The sequence below is a fragment of the Aegilops tauschii genome, chromosome 4 (genome assembly GCF_002575655.3).
Source record: "Aegilops tauschii subsp. strangulata cultivar AL8/78 chromosome 4, Aet v6.0, whole genome shotgun sequence".
Classification (NCBI taxonomy): Eukaryota; Viridiplantae; Streptophyta; class Magnoliopsida; order Poales; family Poaceae; genus Aegilops; species Aegilops tauschii.
In genome coordinates this window covers 181366717-181390471 of record NC_053038.3, presented here as the reverse complement: position 1 = coordinate 181390471, position 23755 = coordinate 181366717, and the positions used below count along the sequence as shown (strand labels likewise).

The following is a 23755-nucleotide window of genomic DNA, read 5'->3' as shown; positions in this document are numbered from 1 at the left end:
AGTTTCATGAATTTCAGACGAGTTTTGGATTTGCTAGAATTTAAAAACCAGGCATCTCACTGTTTTGCCGGCAATCAACGGTGCCCTGTTGTTTGAAATTCATTCCCATTTCTTGCATGGGACCTAAGCATGCACCCAACGACAAAGATTTGATTTTTCAACGAATTTATATGCACTGGAGCATGCGCATGTAGTTCAAATTTGAATTATGCACATAAATGCATTGAAAACTCACTTAATGCATAAAATGTCCAAACGAACCCCGAAAAATCACAAAAATTCACACAACACTCCTGTTGTTCTATGTTGACATGAGAAAAAAACTTGGAAGCAATAAGAGGCAATCGATATCGTTTTGTCCCCAAAGGTGGGACGTTCCCTACCGAAAACCATCATGCTTGCTGTGAGAAGCTCCGGTTTGTGAGAAGCATATACCCAAACCTGCCCCAAATGGGACAAAATTTGTACCACGGCATGTTGATGCCGCTCCATGGTAGCATGCCAAGTTTCATGAATTTCAGACGAGTTTTGGATTTAGTAGAATTTGAAAACCAGGCATCTCACTGTTTTGCCGGCAATCAACGGTGCCATGGTGTTTGAAATTCATTCCCATTTCTTGCATGGGACCTAAGCATGCACCCAACGACAAGGATTTGATTTTTAAACGAATTTATATGCACTCGAGCATGTGCGTGTAGTTGAAATTTGAATTATGCACATAAATGCATTGAAAACTCACTTAATGCATAAAAATGTCCAAACAAACCCTGAATAATTCCAATTCTTTTATGATCACTGCAGATAAAAGGTCTAGCAATTCAAACTCCGTCCATGGCCGCTGTGACCCCATTATGTAATTCAAATCAAGACTAAAAATCAAGTAGATCCCACACGGTTTAATATAAGCAACCGTGTGAGATGCAGCACAAAATATCTTCAGACCGTGTCTGAATAAGGGACCGTGTCTGATGACACTTTGCGCGCCATTTTTTGGCTGAAGCGATTCCAAATTTTCGGCTTCCACAGCAATATCTACCTCCCCGCCCCCTCCCCCTTACCAAAAGCCACATTTCCCCTCTTTCCGCCTTCCTTTCCAAGTTGAAACCTTCACTCCTTTCTTACAGCGCCGCTGCCTCCTCGTCGGCGACCCTCCTTCACGCTGCTCGGCCTCGCCTATCCAGGCAGGTAATCCACACCCGACCCCCATCCTCCTCCTCCTTCCACATCCCACATGTCCCGACGGCCGGCACGAGCGCGACACCTTCCACCCAAATCACCGACCCCTCCACCAAATAAGCGCCGGCCTAAGCCATGGTGCATGCAGTATAGCCAGGACCTCAAGGAGCATTTGGCAGCGGAGAAGCAAATCTCGGGTGCACGCGCGGATGAGATCGCGGTGGCTGCCATTCGTGTCGACCCCAAGATCTTGGAGGATCACCTCGCCGTCGAGGCCACCGTTGACACCTCGTGTGCCGACGCCGCGACGCGGTTGGCCGCTTTAAACGACAGCTCGTGGCGTTTTCTTGAGGCCACCGTTGGTGCCTTCGACGAAGACTACGAGGTGTTTTCTCAGCGTGCACGTGCTTACCTCATCTCGAGAGCCAGCAGGTTGGTGCCCGGAGCGGCTCAGGCAACTCACCACTACAACAAGGGCACCCACGATGCGGAGGCCTCGCCCTCTTCCATGTCCAAGGAGCCAATCGTCATCGATATCTCCGACAATGAGGAGTAGCTTGTCTTATTAGCTCACTATAAGGACCCATGTTCAGTTTGCTAGCTACTGCCTTTTCTTAACAAATTCTAGTGAATTGTGCTATCTACTTTTACCATGCAATCTTCTGCTATAGTGTATATGTTCTATATGTCGGGCAATGTGGTGTTCAATTAACTACTTGGTTCAATTCTGCAAATGTGATGTTCAATTCTTCAGGGTGCAATATTTCCAAGTTGTTAAGCATGCTTGGTTTGGTTAACTGTCTGATCTTCTATTAGGAGTATGTTATATTGTTCAATTGGTGTTTACTTAACTTCTTGGTTCATTTTTTGTGGCTTGGTTCACTTGTTGTGGTGTTTAGTTAACTGCTTGGTTCAATTCTGCAATGTGATGTTCAATTGTTGTGGCTCCATTCTGTTATTGTATACCATGTGAGGAATAAATCGAATTTGGTTGTACTAAATACATGAGAAACAAATACAATTGCTATATTTCCAAGTTGTTAAGCATGCTTGGTTTGGTTAACTATCTGATCTTCTATTAGGAGTATGTTATATTGTGCAATGTGGTGCTCAGTTAACGTTTGGTTCATTTGTTGTGGTGTTTAGTTAACTGCTTGGTTCAATTCTGCAATGCGATGTTCAATTGTTGTGGCTGCATTCTGTTATTGTTTACCATGTGAGGAATAAATCGAATTTGGCTGCACTTAATACATGAGAAACATATACAAGTGCTATATTTCCTAGTTCTTAATCATGCTTGGTTTGGATAAATGGGTTTTCCATGTGGCTTGAATTAATCTGATGAATCTGCAATGTGCTTATTTATCATCAACATATTTTACAGATAGCATGCGAACCCTTACTTAACGTGATGACTAACTACCTTATATGTGTTGCAGGGAAACAATGGGAAGCACTGAGGTTTACAAGATGGTAATAACTATTATACCTTGCCTTTTTGTATTCCTTTGCCCCATTTCCAATACAGAGAAGATATTTATGCACATCCTTGTTTTCAGGCTTCACTGATGATTACCTATCAAACCACCTCTGTGGTCAGGAGGTGAGGAAAGTTTTCATACAACACCCACGGTTCAATATTGAAGCGTTCCAGAAGAGGTCGAAGGATGGACGGTCAATCATCCACAGGCACTGGCCTAAAGTTGCAAAGACCTTCAACATGAATGAAGGCTCAATATTCACCTTCCGCTTCAGCAGTTTTCCAGATGAGATGCATCTCTCTATGTACCGTCTAAGATGCTAATTTCGAAAGGTTCTAGATGTTGCATGTGAAACTTGTTGCTAGTGCAGTTGTGTAATGGGGTAGCTGAGTGTTGAAGCTATATCATGTTGTACTCTGATGTATTTCAATTATGAAATCTCGCTTCCTTAATATGGAAATGGAATATATTATGTGCTTAATATGAATGTCAATTAGATTAGTAAATGGATTATTAATAATAGGGCAATTAGCCCGCTAATTGGCCAATTAGCTTGCTAATTGGGTTTTCCTATTGCAAACGGTTAATGAGAAACCACCGTGGGTGATGACCTCAGGCAACGCACACAGTTTCTAGGAATAAACCGAGTTGGATCAATGAACAATCACACACAACATTCTCTTCAAAACTGTTTGCGTTACGCCACCTTGCGCAAACGTTTTCCTTGGAGCGACTATGTAACGCCCACGATGCGGCTATATCTCCCACGTGTCGAGGCACGACTTAGAGGCATAACCGCATAGTGGTTTTGTCGCAAGAAGGGTCATCTTCACACAATCCCATGTAATGAACAAGAATGGGATAAAGAGTTCGCTTACAATCGCCACTTCTCACAATACATAAATATCATTCATACATCATCCAAAATACAATCATATAGACCGACTACGGTAAAAATCCAGATGAAAATAAGACAACCCCAAATGCTAGATCCCCGATCGTCCCAACTGGGCTCCACAACTGATCATCAGGAAAAGACACATAGTAACGACCACGTTCCTCATCGAACTCCCACTTGAGATCGACGCCATCATCTGGACTGGCATCGTCGGCACCTGCAACTGTTTTGGTAGAATCTGTGAGTCACGGGGACTCAGCAATCTCACACCCGCGAGATCAAGACTATTTAAGCTTATAGGACAAGGAGGTGCAAGAGGTGGAGCTGCAGCGGCAAAACATATATGGTGGCTAACTTGCGCAAATGAGAGCGAGAAGAGAAGCAATGGAACGGACGTCATCTAGCAATGACCAAGAAGTGATCCTGAACACCTACTTACGTCATACATAACACAGACCGTGTTCACCTCCCGGACTCCGCCGAGAAGAGACCATCACGGCTACACACGCAGTTGATGTATTTTAATTGGGTCAAGTGACAAGTTATCTACAACCGGACATTAACAAATTCCCATCTGCCTCATAACCGCGGGCACGGCTTTCGAAAGATAATACCCTACAGGGGTGTCCCAACTTAGCCCGTCATAAGCTCTCACGGTCAACGAAGGATAAACCTTCTCCCGAAAAGACCCGATCAGTCTCGGAATCCCGGTTTACAAGACATCTCGACAATGGTAAAACAAGACCAGCAAAGCCGCCCGAATGTGCCGACAAATCCCGATAGGAGCTGCACATATCTCGTTCTCAGGGCACACCGGATAAGTCAAGCTACGAGTAAAACCAGACCTCGAGTTTCCCCGAGGTGGCCCCGCAGGCTGCTCGGTTCGGACCAACACTCGAAGGAGCACTGACCCGGGGGGGTTAAAATAAGATGACCCTCGGGCTCGCGAAAACCCGGGGGAAAAAAGGCTTAGGCGACAAATGGTAAAACCAAAGTTGGGCCTTGCTGGAGGAGTTTTATTCAAGGCGAACTGTCAAGGGGGTCCCATAAATCACCCGACCGTGTAAGGAACGCAAACTCAAGGAACAAAATCCCGGTATAACAGTAACTAGGGCGGCAAGAGTGGAACAAAACACCTGGCATAAGGCCGAGCCTTCCACCCTTTACCAAATATATATAGATGCATTAATTAAATAAGAGATATTGTGATATCCCAACATATCCATGTTCCGACAGGGAACAAACTTCAACTTCACCTGCAACTAGAAACGCTATAAGAAGGGCTGAGCAAAAGCGGTAACATAGCCAAACAACGGTTTGCTAGGAAAGGATGGTTAGGGCTGACATGGCTAATAGCAAGTGATAGGTAGCGGAGCATGGCAATAGAGCGAACAACTAACATAGCAAAGATAGAAGTGATTTCGAGGGGTGGTCATCTTGCCTGCAAGGTTCTCAGAGTTGTCGAAAGCTTGATCCTCGTAAGCGTACTCGACAGGTTCCTCGTTCACGAACTCGTCTCCCGGCTCTACCCAAGACAAGAACACAAACAAACGGAACCACAATCAACAACGAGAAATGCGCAAGCAACATGATGCAAAACATATATGATATGCAAGATATGATATGCGATGCATATGCGTGCTCCGGAAGGAAAATGATGAACATGGCAGTAACTTGGCAAACCAAGCATGCCACTAGGAAGATGAGATGATTTCGGTCGAAATCGATATAAAGATCGCCGGAATCGGATGCACGGTTTGCAAATGGCAAGCAAAACAAGAATGACACGAATCTGCGATAAACAGCAAGATAGCACTTAAAATGCAACAAGTAACAATGCTACAGCACCCCAACATAGCAACAAATCACATGGCAGTAATCTACAGGAGATGCTTGACAAAAGATGAACACTGAGCTACGGCTAGTTCACAACATATCAAGCTCAAACAAGCATGGCAAAAGTGCAAAAGATTACAGGTTCACAGACTTAGTGAAACACTGGACATGGCAGTAAACAGCATCAGGTAGCAATGTTCAGAGCACGAAATCAACATGCTACAGGAACTTAACATAGCAAAACAAGGCATGGTAGTGTTCTACTAAATGCACATGACAAAAGTACCTTACTGACCATAAGCCAAAAAGGACCAGAAGATATGATGGCAAGCATGTAAACATAGCAAGTTTCGTTATCAGGTTTCAGACTTGGCAGAAAAACAGAGCATGGCAGAAATATTAATATCTAGGCCTCTTTGTGAGCTTGATGCACTCGCTACAGAGCAATGCATGACAAAAAAATCATACCTACAGCAAGATGGCATGTTTATGAAGCTATCCATGGCAAGAACGATTACATAACATGTATGGATCAACTACAATAAGCTTGGAAAAAATGCATATCATGTTAAGAATCTGCCAGAAATATTTTATAGCAAAAGTAGAGCAAGATTGAGTCAATTTATGGTTCTCTAAAATTGCAAACAATTGCAGGAATGGATCAATTACAACTATATCTACAAAACATCCTTACTGAACATCTCCAAAATATGCATGGATCTCTCTGTAGCATCAAGTTTACATGGCAACAAAATTACGGCAGACAAGGACTTTAGAGAAATCAGTCCCTGAAATCAGAAATATTACGGGGCCTACTTTGCATGCTTGTGTTAGTCACCACAGAGATCACAAAAATACATGGACTACACCACTGGAAAGATGGCATGGCATACTTCAAAACACATGTAGAGCTCATGCTCAAAAGATGCACAGATTAAGTGATACAAAAATAACAAATCTCCAAGTTCTGATAAGAACCAGAGATTAACAGCAACTAGCCCTCTTCCAACGAAGATTTGGGCATCAAGATGACCTCTAATGAACATGGTGCAATTGAACAAAATGAAGAGCATCACGAGGCAAACAATTTTACATATTGCACGCGCAAATCAGAGCTACATGCACAGAGTTATCGCATCGGGAACAGAGCAAGATGCTGATGAAATTAAGGACTTGGAAGAAAAAACGGGATCTCGGGGGAAAAAGTCAACGGGCCTCACCACAGAGAGATCGATCCAGATCCCGATCGGGGCTGGGTCGCTGGCGGGAGGAAGAGGCGCCGGAGGGCGACGGCGAGGCAGGGGCCGGCGGGGCCTGGCCGGAGGAGGGCGCCGGAGGGAGGCGGCGCCGGAGGTGGGGGTCGCCGGCGGGGGCGGCGAGCGCCGGCGGAGGCGCGGCGGCGGGGGCCGGTGGCGGCGGCGGCGGCCGGCCGGCGGGGAGGCCGCGGCGGCGCGGGCCCGAGGCGGCGGACGGGGCGCGGGGAGGCGGCGCGGTGGAGCGGGCCGAGGGGGCCGGGGACGGGCCTGCGGGCCGGCGGCGGCGGGAGAACCCGGCGGCGACACGTGGCGGCGGCGGGGCGGTTGGACGTGTCCGGCTCCGGCCGGACGTGTCCGGCGGCGGAGTGGGACGAGGGCTAGGGTTAGACTGCGGTTGTATTTCGGGATGCCCACATATTTATAGGTAGAGGGAGCTAGGAGACTCCAAATGAGGTGCGGTTTTCGCCCACACGATCGTGATCGAACGACCTAGAGCATGGAAGAGAGTTTGGTGGGTTTTGGGCTGGTTTTAGAGGGGGTTTTTGCTGGATACTCAAATGGACTTTGCGGATGCCCGGTTAACCGTTGGAGTACCAAACGACCTCCGAATGGAACGAAACTTGACCGGTAGTCTCCGGGTGGTATAAGAAGACCACTTGACAAGCCTCGGTCCATTCTGAGAAAGTTTGACACACGCACACGAAAGAAAACAAGAGGGGTGCACCGGAGGAGATAGGAGCGCCGGATTACAAAACGGACAACGGGGAAAATGCTCGGATGCATGAGACGAGCACGTATGCAAATGCAATGCACATGATGACATGATAAGAAAATGCATGACATGACAAAATGCAAAACGAAAGACAAAACCCGACAACGGAGGGAAAAACATATCACATAGCCGGAAATGGCAAGAGTCGGAGTTACAAATATGGCAAGTTACATGCGGGGTGTTACAGACTGTGTGGGATGTACATACGAACGAAAACGTTTAGCGGGGACTGACTGTGTGGGATGTACATGCGACTGGGAACAATTTTGTCGCATAATTGTATTTTTTAGCTATATTGTACGTATTTTCGTATTTGCGCGCTCGCCGGTCGCACACGACCTCATTTTGCCAAACGTGTGTGCCAGGAGGGCATATCCCCGACGGTTTCTGGGTCGTGTGGGAAGGACCCCCCTATCGCCCACACTCACTTGCCGATGGTTCCAGATGCCATCGCGGAAAGGGGTTAAAAACCGTTTGTTTAGGACCAACGCGCACCAGTGATGATGGATATGAATAAAGCTACAGCATACATTCAAATCCAAATCCAAATCCAAATCCGGTACAATTTGAAATAGCAGCAATTAAATTACGGTGAAATTATGCCCTCCAGGTCGTTACGGCACACATGGTTGGTAAAACACAAACATTTGCGATATACACCACAATCCGACACAGTTCACACAGAGGAAACGTGTGCAAGCATGCACACAATTGCCGTTTGCAAAGCGTGTGTGATGTCAGACAATATCACAAATGGTGCCGGCAAACTAAACGTTTGTGTTAGTTGCCTTATCGTAGACGATTCGCGGCCATGAACTGTTTCTGATGAAGTATGCATCGTAAATGTTGCACCACAGAATAGCGTGTGTGATAGTTGTCGTGTACGACGATGTTACGACGGTCCGACTTTTGGTAATCCTGTCCGACATTCGTACGACGGTTAGCTAATCTTCTTAATTAGTTATCGCATATGGTTTGGGAAAAGTGAATGTGTGTGATTGCATTCTTATCATACATGTTCTATAATAGTGAACCATTTGTGATGGGCCGCGCATCGTAAACGTAGCACCACAGAATACCGACTGTGATGGCAATGCGAGAAGAAACGAGTAGGAGTATTGTATATGCATCTTGGCTCCCTATCCCCGATGGTTTCTGGGTCGTGTGGGAAGGACCCCCTATCGCCCACACTCACTTGGTGACGGTTCCAAATGACATCGCGGAAAGGGGTTAAAAACCGTTTGTATAGCACCGATGCGTACCAGTGATGAGTTATTTTTGTTGACATCACCCTTGAGGTGAATACGTTGGCAGGCGAAATTATAAGCCCCTATATTTCTATGTGTTCGGTTGAAACGGTTTGCTCATGCGGTGAGTGTTAGTAATCATAGAAAACTATATGATGGTTGAGTATGTGGACTTCCCAAAAGGCTCCGATGCGTGACCCTTCCTGACAAGATGATGAATTGTAGTTGCAAAGTTGACTGAGAATATAGTTTGTTGGTTTCCAGTAGAGTTTATGCTTTATACATCGATATTGTGATGAATTGTTACTTGTTCATGAGAAGTCTATGATAAAAGTTTTATGTTTAAGTTTGTTCTTGTTATAATAATTTACATGATGCTTCTATGTCCGTATTTTGTTTTAATCGACACCTCTCTCTCTCTCTCTCTAAGCATGTGGACATGTTTTTTATCTCGGTTTTCGCTTGAGGGCAAGCGAGGTCTAAGCTTGGGGGAGTTGATACGTCCATTTTGCATCATGTTTGCCTACTGTTATTTGTAATGTTTTTATGTATAATAATTCTTTCTGGAGTAATTCTAATGTCTTTTCTCTCATAATATGCAAGGTACACACAAAGAGGGAGAATTCCGGCAGCTGGAAATCTGGACCTGAAAAAGCTACGTCAGGCTACCTATTCTGCACAACTCTGAATGAGCTGAAACTTCAGGAGGAATTTTTATGGAATAAGTAAGAAATACAGGAGCAAATAACTACCGGAGGGGGGCCACCTGGTGAGCACAAGACACCAGGGCGCGCCAAGCCTCACAGGCGCGCCCTGGTGGGTTGTGCTCAGCCTAGCCCACCTCTGATGCCCATCTTCTAGTATATAGGTCATTTTGACCTAGAAAAAATAAGGAGAGGACTTTCGGGACGGAGCGCCACCATCCCGAGGCGGAACTTGGGCAGGAGCACTTTTACCCTCCGGTGGAGCGATTCCGCGGGGGGAACTTCCCTCCCGGAGGGGGAAATCGTCATCATCATCATCATCACTAACAACTCTCCCATCTTGGGGAGGGCAATCTCCATCAACATATTCAACGGCACCATCTCCTCTCAAACCCTTGTTCATCTCTTATGTTCAACCTGTGTACCAGAACTATAGATTGGTGCTTGTGGGTGACTAGTAGTGTTGATTACATCTTGTAGTTGATTACTATATGGTTTATTTGGTGGAAGATTATATGTTCAGATCCAATATGCTATTTAATACCCCTCTGATCTTGAGCATGATTATCATTTGTGAGTAGTTACTTTTGTTCTTGAGGTCACGGGAGAAATCATGTTGCAAGTAATCATGTGAACTTGATATGTGTTCGATATTTTGATAGTATGTATGTTGTGATTCCCTTAGTGGTGTCATGTGAACGTCGACTACATGACACTTCACCATATTTGGGCCTAAGGGAATGCATTGTGGAGTAGTTATTAGATGATGGGTTGCGAGAGTCACAGAAGCTTAAACCCTAGTTTATGCGCTATTCCGTAAGGGACCGATTGGATCCAAAAGTTTAATGCTATGGTTAGAATTTATTCTTAATACTTTTCTCGTAGTTGCGGATGCTTGAGAGGTGGTTAATCATAAGTAGGAGGTTTGTTCAAGTAAGAACAACACCTAAGCAACGGTCCACCCACATATCAAATTATCAAAGTAGCGAACACGAATTGAATCAACATGATGAAAGTGACTAGATGAAATTCCCGTGTACCCTCAAGAACGCTTTGCTTATTATAAGAGACCGTTTTGGCATGTCCTTTGCCTCAAAATGATTGGGCTACCTTTCTGCACTTTTGTTACTACTATCATTACTTGCACTTATTATAAGAGGCCGAATGGCTGCCACGTGCCTCCCTCCATGGCGGCGGCCACCTCGCCTATGGCAGCATCCGGTGCGGGAGGGAGCACCACCACGACGGCCGAAGGCGGCGCCAGCCTTCGAGGAGATGCGCCCACGCCGTCGGGGGGGGCACTGTCGGCATCACAACGTGCTTGCGGGGATGGTGGCGGCCCCGCTTGGGCAGCGGCGAGCCTGGCCCCTCCTTGCGGGCCTTTCCCTTCTCGGCGGACGAGAACCTCCTCACTGGCGCCATGGACGCTTTGGCAAGATGGCGAAGGGGAAGAAGAAGGAGCGAGCAGCAAGAAGATGAAGATGGACTGGGGGCTCCGCCCCACTCCCATTTTATAGCCGGGAGAAGGCCAACCGGGGGCTCCGCCCCCATCTCGCCCCTCCGCCGCCATGGAGGCCATGGACTAGAGGGGGAACCCTCCTCCTATCTAGGAGGGAGGCCAAGGAAGAAGAAGAAGGAGGGGGCTCTCTCCCCCTCTCTCTTGTGGCGCCGAAATGCCGCCGGGGCAATCACCGTGTGACGGCGATCTACTCCAACAACTCTGTCATCTTCACCAACAACTCCATCACCTTCCCCCATCTATATTCAGCGGTCCACTCTCCTGCACCCCGCTGTACCCTCTACTTGAACATTGTGCTTTATGCCTCATACTATTATCCAATGATATGTTGCCTTCCTATGATGTCTCAGTAGATTTTTGTTGTCCTATCGGTAACCGGTGAATTTCTATGGTTGGTTTAATTTGCTTGTGGTTATGTTGCTATCCTTTGGTGCCCATCATATGAGCACGTGTGTGGATCACACCATAGGGTTAGTTGTATGTTGATAGGACTATGCATTGGAGGGCAAGGGTGACAGCAGCTTCAGCCTAAACATAGAAATTGATGCGTACAGGATTGAAGGGGGACCAATATATATCTTAATGCTATGGTTGGGTGTTTAACCTTAATGAACGTTAGTAGTTGCGGATACTTGCTAATAGTTCAAATCATAAGTTCATAGAATTCCAAGTAAGAGACGACATGCTAGAGTGGCCTCTCCCACATAAAAACTTGCTATCGGTCTAGCAATGTAGTCAATTGCTAAGGGACAATTCCGCAAATCCTACCACCACTAATCCACACTCGTTTTACTAAGCTTAATTGTTTCTTTGTTTAAACAGCACCTAACTTTAATTTTCACGTTCTTTATTATCTTGCAACCTATCCGCACCTACAAATTAATTCTAGTTTTATTTTTGTTCTAGGTAAAGCAAACGTTAAGTGTGCGTACAGTTGTATCGATGGTCGATAGAACTTGAGGGAATATTTGTTCTACCTTTAGCTCCTCGTTGGGATCAACACTCTTATTTATCGAAAAAGGCTACAAACGCGGGTTATCAAGACCTTTTTCTGGCACTGTTGCCGGGGAGCAATAGCGTGGGGTGAATATTCTCGTGTGTGCTTGTTTGCTTTATCACTGAGTAGTTTTTATTTTTCTGATCTTGTTTTCTATCTTCATTTATGGGTAGGAAACGTAAAATGCCAAAAATAGTTTTACCTACCAAACCAATGGTTAAATAACCACCCAAAATCTATCATACTATTGAAGCTTTCTACTTGGATCATCTTCGATCCCTATGTGCTCGTGATGAAACCCCAACTAGCTTAGTTGAGGGAAAATCATTAGATGAGCATGCTTATTTTGTGTGACACCACTTATCTCAAAGGGTGCTTACAATTACTATGATATTGAAAAAATTGAAGAATTCGTTGCTTTTAAGGGTGCTTATGAAATTGCTTCTTTGATTGGCACGTATGATGCTACTCTTTACAAATCTAAAAATTTCCATACTTAAATATTGCTATGAAAATTATTATTCTAATGCTTATATTAAACCATATATTGAGGACTTCTCCGCTGTCCAAGAAGAGAATAATATTTTGCAGGAGTCTATGGAAAAAGGAATTTATGAAACTGTGAGCTCATTGGATGAAAAAGATGACGAGGAGAGCGAAGAACAAAAGGAGGAAGAGCGGATTAGCTACCCGTGCCCACCTTATAATGAGAGTAACTCTCCAACTCATACATTGTTTAATGTCCCTTCGTTCTTACTGAAGGATAAATGCTATGATAATTGCTATGATCTCGTTGATTCATTTGAAATATCCCTTTTTGATGAACTTGATGCTTGCTATGCTTGTGGCCATGATGCCAATATGAATGATGCTTATGGAGATGAACTTGCTATAGTTCCTTATGTTAAGAATGAAATTGTTGTTATTGCACCCACACATGATAGTCCTATTATCTTTTTGAATTCTCAAAATTACACTATATTGGAGAAGTTTGCACTTATTAAGGATTACATTGATGGGTTGCCTTTTACCGTTGCACATGATGATTTTGATGAATATAATATGAATGTGCTTGCTGCTCCTACTTGCAATTATTATGAGAGAGGAACTACATCTCCGCCTCTCTATGTTTCCAACATGATAAAATTGCAAAAAATTCCTTATGCTATGTATTGGCCTTTACTTGATGTGCATGAATTTTTCTTGTATGACATGCCGATGCATAGGAAGAGAGTTAGACTTCGTCATTGCATGATATATGTTGCTTTGTGCTCATTGCTAAATTATAAATCATTGCTAATTAAAATTGCCTTTGATATAACTTGGGATCCGGGTGGATCGATTACTTGAGCACTTTATGCCTAGCTCAATGGCTTTAAAGAAAGTGCTGCCAGGGAGACAACCCGGAAGTTTTAGAGAGTCATTTTATTCTATTTTGTGCTTCTATAAAGTTTAAAAACATAAAATGTAGAGGGGAACCTAAAGGTTCACAAAAAGAAAAGTGAAAGTGAGAAAGACGAGCACCGTGGAAGCGAGAGCATGCCTTGAACTTTGTTCATGCCCATGGAAACATTGTGAATCTTGAATTATAGAAACTTTTCAACAAAAATAATTATCCCCTTGTACAAATCCATTGTATTATAAAAATAATGTCACTGGTACAGCGAGGTGATATACAAACGGTTTTTAACCCCTTTCCGCGACGGCATTTGGAACCATCGCCAAGTGAGTGTGGGCGATACGGGGGTCCTTCCCACACGACCCAGAAACCGTCGGGAATAGGGTGCCTTGATGCATAAGGTTATCCCTATATAACCGTTTTCGATATCTTGAATATCCCAAACGCTTCATCCTTGCTGCTCGTTTGTGCTCGCACTGCTATCATAGTCGGAGTTTTGTGGTTTTTACCTAAAACCAGGCAGATTCCAGGAAAGTACCAAACTGGCTCTACGTTTACGATGCCTAGCACATCACAAACAGTTCATGATTATAAACCGTGTATGATAGGTAGACAATCACACACATTTTTTTCCTGCACCGTATGTGATAGTGCCTGACATCACACACGCTTTGCAAACAGCAACTGTGTGCATTGTTACACACGTTTCCTCTTCGTGAACCATGTCGGATTATGATGTATATCACACACGTTGTGCTTTATTAACCGTGTGCACCGTAATGACCTGCACACCATAATTTCGCCCTAATTTAATTGCTACTATTTAAAATTGTACCTAATTTAAACTTGAAAGTAGGCTATAGCTTTATTCATACCCATCAGGTTGAAACAAGCAATGCATTATTCGATTCACAGGTACATTTGTTTAAGAGTTACATAAGCACAAAATAAAGAATGATGAACCAGGGTTCTATTCTTGTACTATTATAGATGGAAAAGAAAGAGGCGACAGACAGTCTGGTTGTTGAACAAGGTGAAGCGGAATGGCTCTATTGTGATCTCCTGGATGCAGAAGGCACGCACAACTCTAGTCCAACCCCTTGTGATGGTCGGCCGTCAATCATGTAGTTTGAGAGGTAATCATGAGTAAACTGCTTCAGGATCCACTGCAAAGGAAAAAAGATTCAAACATTGTCATCTAACACAACTTATTACGAGCAGTAAAAAGAAGGCTACATGGTTCTTACTTACCATCCTGCAGTTCACTATTGTCTTGCATAAAGTGTAAACAAATAGTTCGATTGACATCTTTTGACCCATTTTAATAACAATCTTTATCAGTTTCCTCACTTGATGCCGGTTTATGAATATATCATTGCCCCATACGCAGAAAGGGTCGAAGTGTGGATCTTTGGCAATGACATATGTACCTAAAAGCACCAAGTTAATATTAGAAGCTAAAGAACAATTGCAAGATGATGTAGTACAACACTCCCTCCATCCCATTATATAAGATTTTATTACATGTATATCTAGACATCATCAGAACATTAAGGTAACACTCTTCCTTATTGCTATGTAGCCTGGGATTGCATATTTAGTCATTCAGTACAATGCATGTTGCTATGTAGCTTTAGTGTGCAGGCTTAAGCACGCTAATTAAGCAAAACAAGAAGTGGAAAGGTGTGTTAACTGCATCAGGCATAATATTTAAAAACAAGCAAATAGTCATTCAAACTGGTATTGTGCAGGTCTAAAGTACACTAGTTATTGTTAAAAAAACGAAAAGGCATGTTAACTGCAATATCCTTAACAGCAACCAAATATCGTAATTCATAGTAGTATTGTTGAAACTGTTAATGATGAAATTGAACTGCACAGCAAATAGTTTCACATATAGAGCATCACGTTGTGAAGAACTGAAATAAACAAGTCATAAGGCCATCTCTAGCCGATCCTTTAAAAGTTAAAGGACTAAAACCCTTCGTGGATATATATATATATATATATATATATATATATATATATATATATATATATATATATATATATATATATATATATATATATATATATATATATATATACAGCCGGTCTATTCTGCTAATATTAGCAGAATAACTATTCTGATAACACTTCCGCACTGCACGCTCAACGCAAGTGCACGTCATTGTTTGAACCAAGTGTGCCGCAGTACTCACACAAGTGAACTTCGTGTCGGGAAAAACTGCACGTAGTGTTTTTCTGGTACTGTTTTCACTCTAATTTTTTAACTGTTTATCGGTACGAGGCGTATAATATACCGTTGGAAAGCTATTGATTAGGCGCAACTTCGCCATGTTGTACACTTTTCGAAATTCCTCTCGGTTTAAGAGCAGTTTCAAAAATGGTGCGGTGGATGACGAGTGGTAGCGAGCGTATTTTCGCGATTTTTTCTAAACCGCTCAACGGAATAAAGCAAATGATACGCCGTTGGAAAGATATCGTTGAGGCGTATCTTTTTCATATCTATTATTTTCTCTAATTCATTACGGTTTAAGAGCAGTTTCAAATTTACTAAATCGCGGAATTCTGTTTTTTTGAAATTTTTGCAATTTTCGAAAGTGTTTTCGCTCTAGTTCTTGAACCGTTTGTCGAAACGAGGCGTGTAATACGTCATTGGAAAGCTATGGACAAGGCGCAACTTTAGTATGTTGAAATGTTTTTGAGATTCCTTACGGTTTTAAGTTAATTTTGAAAATCGTACAACGGACGACGAGTGGCAGCGGCCTTTTTTGTGAAATTTTTACAAACCGCTGGTCAGAATGATCCAAGCGATACGCCGTTGGAAATATATCGACGAGGTGCAACTTTTTCATGTAGAACACTCTCTCTAATTCCTTACGGTTTAAGAGGAATTTCGAATTTACCGAAATGTGGACACTCTGTTTTTCGAGACACCCAAATCGACGTGGGTACTTCATCCGACTAAAAACCGCACTGCATCGAAAGAAAAACCGCACTGCATCAGACGTGTTAGAGAACTGCATGGTTTATTTCATTCAAACGTATTTTTTTCAAGGACGAGAAAGTATAATGCACTTCACATCGGGTGTAAATAAACCACAACACTATTAAGAAGTGAACCACATTACTTTTTTTTTGCTTTCGTAACAATTTTTTTGCATTTACGGGATGAACAACATCATACGGCCGACCGCACTGCTTCAGAATGAAAACCGCACTGCATCAGATGGGCAAGCGAGCTGCATAATTTCTTTTGTCGGACGTTATTTTTCTCATACGAGTTTTTGTTGTTTTTTTTAACTTTTTTTATGAACGAGAGCGGACCGCAGAGACTAGGGCAAGTGAACCACATCATATATCAAAGTGAACCGCTTTACTTTTTTGTTGATTCGCTAAATTTTTCACATTTTTCATGCTAGGCGCAAGTGAACAGCATAACTCTCAAAAGTGAACCACATTTGAGGACCAAACGCACTGCAGGTGTTGATGTAGTCGACTAATTTTTGAAACACACAAAACAAATTGCACTTTATACATGGGTAATGAAACATCATTCTTTTTACAGAAACCAATTACACTTCAAAAAAAAGATCTCCAGAAAATGTACTGCACGCATGCGCGGGACAGGAGGCAGATTGCACGCGCGTCCGGCGGGACTGCAAAAGAGAGCGTCGATTAAACTGCACAGTGAGCCATCGAGCTAAATGGGATTGAAGCGAACTACAAAATTTGTCATAATCCCGACGATGATCGCCTCACAGTAGAGAAGTGCACTGCATGGCGAGTCGATGATTGCCGCACGCGCTTGCTGTGTGGACTGCTCCAGGGAGACCTTGCGCTGCTCATCCCGGAGAGTAGGAATGGGGGAGTGCCCGGTTTTCACAAATTAACTATTGCGGTAATCACAAATTAACTATTGCGATAAATTACGTACTCCTCCGTTTTTAAATATATCTCTTTCTAGAGATTTCGACAAATGACTACATACGAAATAAAATGAGTGAATCTATACTAAAAAAATATGTCTACATACATCTATTTGAAATGTCTAAAAAGACAAATATTTAGGAACGGAGGGAGTATAAGTCTTTTGAGAAATTTCACACCACATACGAAGCAAAATGAGTGAATCTATACTCTAAAATGCATCTAGATACATCCGTACATGGTTCATAGTAAAAACACTTAGGAACGGAGAGAGTACATAGTAACATAGCGAATTACTTGTCGAGGGGATGTTAGTGGACAAAGCAAGCGGGCCACACAGTCAAGAAAAATGAAATGTAACACAACGCGGGATGAACTTCTGTTAAACAAAATCATTATAAGTTTGCCTGAAAAACCAACAGAAACATCCCAGAAAAACTAAGTCCTTTTTTTTCACAAAGCATGCGCCTTCTGCACTGCACCGGCACACACCACAAACTGTAGAGGGCTCCGCCGTGAGCCCATGATCCCGCGGGCACGGCAGGGTGAGCAGGGGGTGGGCGAGGAGAGGAGGCCGTCGGACCACCGCCAACCCCTGGATGCCGGGGCAGACCCCTAACTTCCCGTCGCGGGAGGAGCCCACGGGGTGGAGATGCTGCGCCGCGCTCCTCTTTGTTGGGGCGGATCTGCCTGACAGCGGTTGGATCCCACGCGAGTACGTAGCACGACGACGGCCAGATCCAGAGCGGCGGTGACGGGGCAAGGTTGAGATGGCACGACGGCTCCTGCGGGACAAGTGTGTGAGGGAGATGTGAGGAGGAGGAAGAAGGAAAGGAGGGAGAGGAGGGGCACGCAACGTGGAGGGGCGGGCGGGCTGGCCTCCGGTGCTACTCAGGCCGTCCGGCGCGGTGGCATGAGGAGGGCGGGCGGCCGGGACCCGTGCGGCGGCGGAGTTTCTGAGGAGGGGGAGATGAGGGGAGGTGGAGCCGGATCCCGCCGGATCTGGTGGTTGCTGGGTGGTGCTTGGCCGGCGGAGGTAGGTGGCTGGGGTGACACGGCCCTGTGCCACGGCGGCGGCGGGTGGGAGAGGAAGGCAGTGTAGGGGAAGGGGGCTGTCGCGCGGGCGGGGGGGAGGGGGAGCTGGTGGTGGTGGGGTAGGGCGCCGCGGTGGTTCGCACCGTCGCCGTGGTCGCCGGGCAGGAGGGTGGTGCGGCGGCGCGGGGAGGGGTGGTGCGGCGGCGCGTGGCAGGGGGTGGTCGGGCGGAGCGGGGCAGGGGATGAAGAAGCAGGTCGGGGTGGGTGGGTGCGCAGGGCAGGGGATGAAGGCAGTAGGTGGGGTTGTCTTTTTATTGTTTTTTGCTGCGGTTCGCTTCAGTGGTTTGTGCAGTGTTGAATTGTTAGCAGAATAAGCCCGCTGTTATCAGAATAAGACTCTTAAGGTGTTATCATAATAGACTCACCTTATATATATATACACTCCAGCAATTTTTAACCTTTTCTAGTCGATCCCATAAACTTAACGTTGTAAACTTCAATTTGATCAAGTTCAAAGCAGGTTTAACCAAAAGTACCATGCATTCAAACATAAACATAGATAGTTTTGCATAACCAAACATAAAACATAAATTTAAACTAAGTTAAACTACTTTCGGTCGAAGTAGAGGTCGAGCCAATCCTTCCTCGTCATGTACGGTGTGCCGCGAGCCGGGTCCGGGCCGGTGCCGTCGTCGGGGTCATTGGGGAAGGCACTCCTCCACTCATCGACGTCGATATCCTTGTCCTCAGGGCCCACCTGGACGCCCTCCGCACCGCCGTCCTCGCCGCCTTCGACCTCGTCATCGGAGGAGAGCGCGATAACCTCACCGCCCTTCGTGCCGCCGTCCTCGCCGCCTTTGACCTCGTCATTAGAGGAGAGCGCGATAATCTCGCCGCCCTCTGCGCCGGCAAAGATCACCCGCTCCGCCTCCACGAGCTCCGGGTGCTGCCGGCGGAGATCTTGCATGTAGGCCTCGTCGGCGGCCTCGGCCTCGAGGCACTCCCATGCCTCGCGGTCCTCCCGCGCCATAGCCGAGCTCACCACCCCTGGCTCTGGCTGAACGAGGTCGACTGGACGTGTGCCAAGGGGAAATTGAGCCTAGCCACCACGCCGTGGTAGCGGACCTACCAGCGGTCGTACTCCATGGCCGCGAGCTCGGCCGTGTGGAAGCTACCAAGCCACCGCCGGGTGTGGGCCTCCCGATCTGTAATCTCGGTGACTCACGTCCCCCACCGCCACTGCTGGACCTCGAGGTAGGACCTCGTCGACTGCCGGGTCCGAGGGAGGACGAGGAAGTCCTCGAACCAGTGTAGGGGCGCGGCGGCGGGCGGATCGGGGGACCGGTGACGGCGGATCGAGCCCGTGGAAGACGACGGGAACACCTCGTCGGCGTCGGGAGAAAAGGCCGCGATAAATCTCTTTTTGGCCATTTGCTCCTCGAGCTCCCCAGCACACAGGCAGAGGTTGAGGATGGAGGCGGCGGCGATGGCGGCGACCTGCCAATGGTTTCGGGGGTGGTGTGTGTCGGTGTGAGCAGGGGTTTTGGGGAGTGTGTGGTGTGTGTGGAGGGGGGCAAGGTGGTGTTTGAGGAAATACTGCGGCAATTGAAAATTTTACTAGGCGGGAGTAACAAGGCGGGGCTACTAAAATTTTGGATCAAGGGCGAGCAGATATTTTTGAGATTGCGACGGATGCAGAGGCGGGAGTAAAATGCCGGGGCTACTGAAAATTTGAATCAAGGGACTGAAGCAGAGCGGGAGTAACAGACATCGCACACGGTCCGCGCATACTAATCGTGTGCTATCAAACATTGAAACCTTCCAGGCGGTAGATATTTTTTAGATTATGAGGCAGTAATATTTTCGAGATTGCGAGGTATGCAGAGGCGGGGGTATTTGGGGAGCGAGCTAGTGTGCTTGCACTGGTACGCGTCGGTGCTATACAAACGGTTTTTAACCCCTTTCCGAGACGGCGTCCGGAACCGTCACCAAGTGAGTGACGGCGACAGGGGGGTCCTCCCCACACGACCTAGAAACCGTCAGGGATATTCCCTCCTGGCACACACGCTCGGCAAAATGAGGTCGTGTGCGACCGGCGAGCGCTCAAATACGGAAATACGTATAGTAGAGCTAAAAATACAATTATACAGGCGAAATTGTTTTCGGTCGCAAGTACATGATAACCCACAAGTATAGGGGATCAATTGTAGCCTCTTTCGATAAGTAAGAGTGTCGAACCCAACGAGGAGCTAAAGGTAGAACAAATATTCCCTCAATTTTTATCGACCACCGATACAACTCTATGCACACTTGACGTTCTCTTTACCTAGAACAAGTATAAAACTAGAAGTACTTTGTAGGTGTAACGGGATAGGTTTGCAAGAATATAAAGAGCACATAAATAAGAGCTAGGGGCTGTTTAGATAAAGAAACAATAAAGTTAGTATAGCGAGTGTGGAAAAGTGGTGGTAGGAGTTGCGAAATTGTCCCTAAGCAATTGACTACTTTACTAGACCGATAGCAAGTTTTATGTGGGAGAGGCCACTACTAGCATGTCATCCCTGACTTGGAATTCTATGCACTTATGATTGGAACTATTAGCAAGCATCCGCAACTACTAATGTTCATTAAGGTAAAACCCAATCATAGCATTAAGATATATTGGTTCTCCTTCAATCCCGTATGCATCAATTTCTATGATAGGTTGAAGCTTCTATCACTCTTGCCCTGCAATACATAGTCCTATCAACATACAACTAACCCTATGGTGTGATCCACCCGTGCGCTCATATCATGGGCACCAAAGGACAGCAACATAACCACAAGCAAATTAAACCAATCATAGCAATTCACCAATTACCGACAGGACAATGAAAATCTACTCAGACATCATAGGATGGCAACACATCATTTGATAATAATCTCTACTCCTAATGGAGCAGTTGGTAGTCTCCGTTCCGGGTTTATTTTCGTCCCACCATTTTAGTCCGGTTTTTTTTCGTCCTCACTCCCACCTCTGACTTATCCACCAGAAACCGAAAAAACCTCCTCCTGAGGCCCCAACCCGCACCCATCCACGTACCAAAAAAATAGACCTACGAAGGTTAACCAACGAAAAAAGACCTACCAAGATTAACCAGTGAAAAAAAACCTAATGGAGGAGTTGGTAGTCCGGTACGGTTTATTTTCAACACTTTCCTAATGACAAAAGATCACGGATCTAACTTTCCTAGCTTAGCCAAATCAACGAATCTCTTTCATAAATACAATTTGCTTTAGGAAACAAATAATAGATTCTTTCCTACCTTAGCCAAATCAACGGATCTCTTCCATTAATGCAATTTGCTTTAGGAAACAAATAATAGATTCTTTCCTACCTTAACCAAATCAGTGAATTTCTCTCATTAATGCAATTTGCTTTAGGAAATAAATAATAGATTTTCAGGAAACAAATAATGGATTTAATACGGTTTATTTTCAACACTTTCCTAATGACAAAAGATCACGGATCTGACTTTCTAGCTTAGCCAAATCAACGAATATCTTTCATAAATGCAATTTGCTTTAGGAAACAAATGATAGATTCTTTCCTACCTTAGCCAAATCAACGGATCTCTTCCATTAATGCAATTTGCTTTAGGAAACAAATAATAGATTCTTTCCTACCTTAACCAAATCAACGGATCTCTTCCATTAATGCAATTTGCTTTAGGAAACAAATAATAGATTCTTTCCTACCTTAACCAAATCAATGAATTTCTCTCATTAATGCAATTTGCTTTAGGAAATAAATAATAGATTTTCAGGAAACAAATAATGGATTTAATACGGTTTATTTTCAACACTTTCGTAATGAAAAAAGATCACGGATCTAACTTTCCTAGCTTAGCCAAATCAACGAATCTCTTTCATAAATGCAATTTGCTTTAGGAAACAAATGATAGATTCTTTCCTACCTTAGCCAAATCAACGGATCTCTTCCATTAATGCAATTTGCTTTAGGAAACAAATAATAGATTCTTTCCTACCTTAACCAAATAAGTGAATTTCTCTCATTAATGCAATTTGCTTTAGGAAATAAATAATAGATTTTGAGGAAACAAATAATGGATTTAAAGAAATTCATAGGTAAACCATCTCTACTACTTATTAAAGAAGAAAACATATACATCGCTAAGTGTACCCAGCCTAACGTACACATAACAACATAGCTCAATTATAACCACACGATCAGAATCACTTAATTTAATCTAATCCAGAGCCAAAAACGCGCTAAGCAATTTACCTGGCGGACGAAAACTCTGCCGTACCAAACGTTCCGCGCGCCCCGCGTCGACCCCGGTACATCGTTTCCTAATCCAAGGAAAGGAAAACACAATCCGATATCGAAAGATCCCTGAATGCAGGTGAGCGACGCGGTCAACACAGGGAGGCGGCGGCATCTCGAGGGAACGGTGATGGCCAAGTTGTGGGCTCCGGCGGGGCTGCTGTGGATCTGGCGGATGGCAGCAGGATCGGGTCAACGACGGACGGCTCCGGCGAGAGTCAGAGGGACGACGGCGGCGACTGAGCTCCTCCATGGCCTGCTGCGGTTCCAGGGAGAACAGAAGGAAGGGAGGGGAGGAAGGGCACGGCCAGCAGGCTCTCACCTCTCTTACCTCCATGCCGCCGTCGACACGACCCCCGAGCCTAGACCACGACCCATGCGACGGGACCCCGCTGATGCCGGCGGCGGTGCCGGGTTCCATGATCTATTCGACTTCATGTGTCGAATCATCAAGTCCGCACCAACACTCCGCCGGGCCCCTCAGTGGGATCGGCGTCCGTATCAGCTCCTGCCTCTGCAAGTCAAGGGGTAGGCTGCTCGATCGCATCTCCAAGAGTCCCTCGCCGCCACAACGCCTGCAGTCGCGGACGGCCGTACCTGTCGACGGGAGCGGCTGAGCAGGGGACATCCCGCCGATCCGATGGCGGAAGGGCGAGATAATGGGCAAGTCTACCTCGGGTTGAATCTGGACACCAGTGAGCTCCTTGCAGTAAACCAGGTGCTGGACTTTTGCGTTTTGTTTATCAGGTTTGCACTGTGTGAATCACGCCGGTCCGGCTCTCACCCCTCTCTGACCTCCATGCCGCAGTTGGGCGCTCCTCCGAAACAAGATTATCGCGTCCAGGTATACAGTCCGCCACAAAACTCTCCCGTGCAGTGGGCATACAGAAGGTACCTTCCTCTCCTGATTTTGTATATGGCAGTGTAGTACTATGTGGTTAACTGAAAACGAAGAGTAAGCAAATTAGTTCCTGTCAGAACAACTGTAGCCGGCATCGCCGCCGTCGCTTATGGAGCTCCACACCATTCCCCAATTTTATGAGAGCATGTTCAATCTTCGCCATTCTATACTATGTGCAAATGGTCAACTCTTTTCCAAACAAGAAGATATGAGGATTAGGCATATATGCCCCATAAGGTAGCTATATTCATGTGTTGTAGTGTGGATTATGGTC

The 23755-nt window shown here is 45.3% G+C and overlaps 1 protein-coding gene across 1 annotated transcript; it reads right to left on the bottom strand.

The window, feature by feature from the left end:
* Nucleotides 1-17405: 17405 nt before the first annotated feature.
* LOC109751852 (uncharacterized) lies at nucleotides 17406-23001 on the bottom strand. The gene is made up of 3 exons (XM_020310734.3): nucleotides 22912-23001; nucleotides 18076-18632; nucleotides 17406-18003 (listed from the first exon to the last, which is right to left on the bottom strand). The coding sequence occupies exons 1-3, from the start codon at nucleotides 22999-23001 to the stop codon at nucleotides 17601-17603; spliced, it is 1050 nt and encodes a 349-aa protein (XP_020166323.2). The 3' UTR covers nucleotides 17406-17600.
* Between the last annotated feature and the right edge of the window lie 754 nt (nucleotides 23002-23755).